This window comes from Chrysemys picta, chromosome 3, assembly GCF_011386835.1.
Source record: "Chrysemys picta bellii isolate R12L10 chromosome 3, ASM1138683v2, whole genome shotgun sequence".
Taxonomy (NCBI): domain Eukaryota; kingdom Metazoa; phylum Chordata; order Testudines; family Emydidae; genus Chrysemys; species Chrysemys picta.
In genome coordinates, this window is record NC_088793.1 from 201,822,843 (window position 1) to 201,828,842 (window position 6,000).

Here is a 6,000-nt window from a genome sequence, read left to right on the forward strand (position 1 = left end):
CAATATAAGAATGTGTCAGTATTAAGTTAGGGTTACCATATTTCCACAATCAAAAAAGAGTACAGGGGGTAGAAGCCCCGCTCTAGCCCCGCCCCACCCCCATCCACTCCCTCCCACTTCCCACCCCGACTGCCCCCCTCAGAACCCCCAACCCCACCCCCTGCTCCTTGTCCCCTGACTGCCCCCTCCTGGGACCCCTGCCACTAACTGCCCCCTAGGACCCCACTCCCTATCTAAGCCTCACTGCTTCTTGTCCCCTGACTGCCCCCTCCTGAGAACCCCCCACCCTAACTGCCAGACGTATGGTAGCCCTAATTAAGTGCTGCCGAAGACAGCAGTCAGAAAATTAAGAGTGCTTCAGAATGGTGAAAGCTCCTGGATGCTGAAGAAACAGTAATTTAGAAACTAATAAATGATCACCTTTACCTTGCTGATGAAAGTTGGTTTTAACTGGGCAGTGGCATAACAGGGATTGAAATATCTACTAAGTGTTCTCTGTGAAAGAAAGATAAAGATTATTTATGTTTAATGTGTGTGTTTGAAACAAATCTCCACAAAGAACACACTACAGAAAATCACTCTCAGCACTGGAGAAACAGTTACACTAATCTATTCTTTGACAAACTGACATTTAAAAAAAGTATGTAAGACATTAAACTGAAATATAACAGTACAAGTGGCAATACACAGACAATAAAAGGGTTACTTAATAACTAGTGAAGTGATGGAACCTTGCTTTTGTGCCCTGATATAATTGCTGGATTTCATTTTGTAAAATATTAGTTTATGGTCTCCTAAATTTCATAGTCTCATATGCAATGTTGTTGTTCTCTTGCCAGGTAAATCTTCACTATTTCCCCCCAAGTTTTGGATCTGCATCAAGCTGCATAACAAAGCTTTGGCCAATATGTTTGTTAAATAATTGCTGCTTCCTACCCCTGCTATATACACATCCTAACAGATAACCTATTCAAAGTCCAAACCTATTTGATTTCATGTCCATCCACAATTTGTTTTAAAGCCAAACACTTACCGGTGGGGATAGTGTTTTGTATCGCACATAAAAAACAGCACCAATTAGCACTACGTCCCTCAAAATGATCAAAGTAGTCAGTGGAACTGAAAAACAAATCAACAAAATATAGATATAGAAGAAATTGTCTGGATTTGAAAAATCTGATTTAAACAGGTTTTTAGCTGTAGATAGACAAAGTCCACCATGATACCCCACTACTACATGTTCACATGTGCAATCCCCATTAACACAAAGAAAATACAAACTATTCGTCTTTTCCATCTAAATAAAAAGCAATTCAAATTTGAGGGGGGAGGGTAGGGGGCAAAAATGTATGATTTAGCATTCAGTGGCAACATCTAATGGTATCAGAAGAGCATTACATTATCCTGCAGCACTTCCTGCAACCAGCACCTTGCCTGCACAGTCAGACCCATGCAGATGGCAGAGGTGAATTGGTTCCACTGTTGTCTGTGGAGAGAAAAACACCCTCCTGCCAGAATCATCATCTATTTTCAATAACTGCCAGTAAGCATGAACTCCAGAGCAGCCAAGACAAATCTGAATTAACTGGCAAGGGTGGCCCCAATCATCCCATTTCGGATTGGAAAACTGGAGTCTAGCACAGAGATTGATAAAGAGAGAAATATCAGTCTCAGAACAGTGGTTTGATGTAGTTGTGTATGACGTATGTTTTCTTTTAAAATGTGAGTTTTATGAGTGGAAAGTGCAATAAAATTATTCTTTGTTAAAAACAGAGCAAACTACTGCTGAAGCTGAACCTAGTGAAAGAGACTGTTCAGGTGCTCAACAGCAAAACAGAATTAAAAGTAAGTCCGAATTTTATGATTTAATATTTAAATAAAGTTCTTTAAACTTTCTTTTAAATAGCCAACAGTAAAACCCAATAGACAAAACTGTTGTAAGCTAAAACTAGTTTTCCTCCTTGACAACATAAGAAGTGTCTTCCTGCATTAAGTCCACTTCTCCATACTATTTAGTACTATTTTATGAAAAAAATAAAAATACATGAATTTAACATGATCTTACCTGGAATAAGACTTGCATAAGTGAGGCTGACATACAGGACACTGATAAGAATTTTATCAGCTAGCGGGTCAAGGGCACTTCCCAAAGCAGATTTCTGACTGGACCAGTTTCGTGCAATAAAGCCATCCAACTATAAATACAAGTTTAATATGTGAATGTTTGATAGCTAGAAAAAAAAAAAGCAGCATCTACTACAGTTACCAGGATATGTGATAAGCAAAATGAATATAATGTAGGTAATTAAAAAGTTATAAAGTATTATCAGAAGGGCTGTAAAGCGATTTAAAAAAAATTAATCGTGATTAATCACGCTGTTAAACAATAATAGAATACCATTTAAATATTTTTGGATGTTTTTCTACATTTTCAAATATATTGATTTCAATTACAACACAGAATACAAAGTGTACAGTGCTCACTTTATTTTTAATTACAAATATCTGCACTGTAAAAAACAAGAAATAGTATTTTTCAATTCACCTAATACAAGTATTGTAGTGCAATCTCTTTATCATGAAAGTTGAACTTACAAATGTAGAATTATGTAAGAAAAAAACCTGCATTCAAAAATAAAAATGTAACACTTTAGAGCCTACAAGTCCACTCAGTCCTACTTCTTGCTCAGCCAGTCACTCAGACAAACAAGTTTATTTACATTTGCAGGAGATATCACTGCCCGCTTCTTGTTTACAATGTCACCTGAAAGCGAGGAAAGGCGTTCGCATGGCACTGTTGAAACGTATTTAATCTGCATACACAATTACCTCTTCTGGATGCAGAAATTCTTAATCTGCATTTGCAAGCAGCCAATTGCATGAGTAAATACAGTTTATACACAACTCACTGGGGGATTCTCAGTTACCTGTTGAGGGAATCTTTAAGGCTGTTTTGCACCAACAGAGCAGCACAAAACAGCCTTAATGAGTGGGAGAATCTGGCCGTCTTGTCATCATGGCTTTCTCAGGCACTTCTACAAAATAATTTGTATACTAGCTGATCTCATTTCAAAATACTGACTTAAATTTTAAGAGAATTAGCAAACTGTTTATACATGATGCAGTAAGTGTGATTTTAAATTAAAAAACAACAAAATAAGTGTCAAAACTCTGTTATGCAACATACCAAGTCTGTTATCCCAGCCAAAGCAAAAACACCCAATGCAATGTTGAAATTTTCTTCTACAATCAAATAACCCAAAACTGGAGCCAAACCAATTCTTGCCAGAGAAAGTATATTTGGGATTGTCCATGGGTTTTCATACTGGAAAATAAGAAAATGTTAAAAAAAGAAATCAGTCAAGCCTTGCATGTGATTTGAATATTCAAGGTAAATACATATTTGATTGAAACCTGGATTGCCAGAATGCCTTGAAATACTGGGAAATAAACCTCAAACCTCTCTTGACCAGACCTAAACCGATAACCGAGACAAGAAGGGGAGCCTGAACAGCTCCAATACCACGTGCCATTTTATTCTGATACTTGACCACCAATGAGCAACCTTTTTTTTTTTTTAAATAATAAAAGAACCATTTATATTAAAACATGCGAAATGCATCTTGGTAAGTTTGCTAGAAAAAAAAATGTATAATGCTCGTTATTAGAATTTTTTTATTTGATAAAACTGAGCTGTCATTAGCTCCAAGTGTTGTGACAGTTTAGTTTTAAACTATAACGCCCCATCACATATAAATTAATATTAATGAATTAGCAGAATTAAACAAGCTTTGTATCTTTAAAGGTAGACTGAGTTGGTTTCATGTTAACATGAAACCATGTTAACATGAAACCATGTTTTAGCGTGCAAAACTAAGCACAGGTGAGCAAAGAACAGCTGCCCAAGGAATGGGGAATTTTTGAGACAATATTGAAATGTATGCAAAAAAATAAATAAATACCGTAATGGATGCATCTGCAAAGGAACTGATTAAGCTGTAAATATGGACTATGAAAGAGAGGAACCAAAACTGTTTATGTCATAAATATAAAACACAGGACAGACAACTATCATGGATATAGAACAGACGTGGCATAAAAGATAGGGGGAACCTACTGTGTTCGGGGTGCCTGGTAAGATAATAAACCAAGTGCACCAAAGAAACCTGGAAAATGTAATGTGTGTGAAGTCAAGTAAGGAAGAAAATGGCATAGGAGACTTGAAATAAAAGGCTAGCAAGTATGGCCTACTGGAAAGGGAGAAGGAAATCTCTTACATTTCCAGAGAATACATTAGTCAATGTAACTGTGTCCTCAGTGAACCTGTCTAGATGGGCTTTGGCAGAACTGCAGATTAGGTACCTTATGCAAACGGATTCTTTTGTATGAATCTCATTTTGCTAAATTCTTAATAAACCTCACCTTAGATCACTCAAACCTCTGGCTGCTCAGGAATTCCCTACAGCTGGACCCGCAAGTTATGACTTCACTAGGGGAAAGGGGGTGCTCTCAACTCAAGTTAACGAATTGGATGTGAAATCCTAGTAAAGACAGGGCAGTTTGTAGTTTTCATGCGACTTAGCAAGTAGAGATGGGGGAAGCTCCGTTTTTACACTCCACCTGCTCACTGTTGTGACAACTCACGTCTTCACTAGGATTTGATCTTGAGTGAGGAGCAGAGGGCGGACACGATCCTAGAGTGGTACAACAGGGACAGTTACTAGCAGGCCCCTGACGAGTTCCTCCGGGGCAGTGTTAGCAACACCACCGGACTGCGGGGGGGCGGGGGGAGAGGAGTGGTGACCCCGGGACCGGCAGCATCTGCTTCTCAAGCACGTACCAGCTCCGAGTACCCGCTGGCGGCTCCTCGGCCCCTCCGCGCCGCATCCCCCCGCGGGCCGGCCTCGCCGTCGCTGCGCCGCCTCGGCGGGGGGCTGTCCCCGCCGGCGGGGCGCGGGGAGCCGCTCGCGAGCCGCTCCGGGGAGAGCGGGGCCGGGGAGGGCGCGCGCAGCAGCAACAGCAGCCGCCGCGGCTCCCGCCTCGCGCCGCAGGGGGAGGGGGAGGAGGGCGCCCGCGGCGCGAGGCCGCTCAGCGGGGAGGAGCCCAGCGCGAGGCAGAAGCCGCGGCGGCTGAGCCCGCCCACTTCCCGGTTTGCCAATACGGCCCGGGACCGGCTCGCGAGCGGCCTCGCGCCGCTGCCCCCCAGGGGCCGGCTCGCGCCTTTCAGGAGCCCCCAGGAGCACCTGCTCAGCCAGGCGGCGGCCAACATGGCGGTGTCCGCGTCCACCCCCTCCCCCCGTAAGGGCGCTGGGCGCACTTCAGCCCGGCCAGACGCAGGGGAGGGGGCAGCCACGCCTCAGCCTCCGTTCACCGGACAGATGTGTGCCTGAAGGCGTTGGGGTGGGTTTGCGACTTTTGCGACAGCTGCCTTTATGCTTTACGGCAATCGCCTCTTCTCGCCCCCCGCCCGGGCTGTTAAAGGCGCACACACGCGCCTTGAGTCCTGCGGCCCCTCCCCCGCAGGAGCGAGGCAGGCGCCTGCGTGCTGCCTGCCTGGGGGCTGCACCGCGCTTCCAGCCACGGCAAAGCCCCCGGGGGCTCAGCCCAGCCCAGCCCCGGAGCGGTTTGTTTAATGGCTGCCTCCGCCCAGCCGGCAACAGCCCAACTCGATTGGAAACTCACTGCCCCTTAAGAGTGAATATAGATATTAGGACCCTGCTCTTAGCTCCTGTGTTGCATATTTGTGGCTTAGAGTATCTCACTCTTCAAACCGGTGTATGATATCAAGTACATGCCAGGGCTTTGATACTGAAGCAATAATGAGTAGCTTAAAGATTTTTTGAAATGTTAAGAGCCTTTTCATTGTTCACAAAGGCTCAAGAAAAATTACAAGAATGCAATCCACATCTAACTGAAGTCAGTGAGACTTTCCGTTGACAGCAGGGGGCTTTAGACTCATAGACTTTAAGGTCAGAAGGGACCATTATGATCATCTGGTCT

General features: G+C 43.5%; 1 protein-coding gene across 2 annotated transcripts in view; it reads right to left on the reverse strand.

The window, feature by feature from the left end:
* The window catches only part of CRLS1 (cardiolipin synthase 1), an 18,832-nt gene extending 13,430 nt beyond the window's left edge, over positions 1 to 5,402 (reverse strand). For both annotated transcript variants that reach the window (XM_065589803.1, XM_005287497.4), the window contains exons 1-5: positions 4,841 to 5,402; positions 3,188 to 3,325; positions 2,066 to 2,195; positions 1,034 to 1,119; positions 427 to 495 (exon numbers count right to left, since the gene is read on the reverse strand). In XM_065589803.1, coding sequence (XP_065445875.1) covers positions 427 to 495; positions 1,034 to 1,119; positions 2,066 to 2,195; positions 3,188 to 3,325; positions 4,841 to 5,269 — 852 coding nt within the window. In that variant the 5' untranslated portion in view covers positions 5,270 to 5,402. The remainder of the gene's footprint in view (positions 1 to 426; positions 496 to 1,033; positions 1,120 to 2,065; positions 2,196 to 3,187; positions 3,326 to 4,840) is intronic.
* Positions 5,403 to 6,000: the final 598 nt, after the last annotated feature.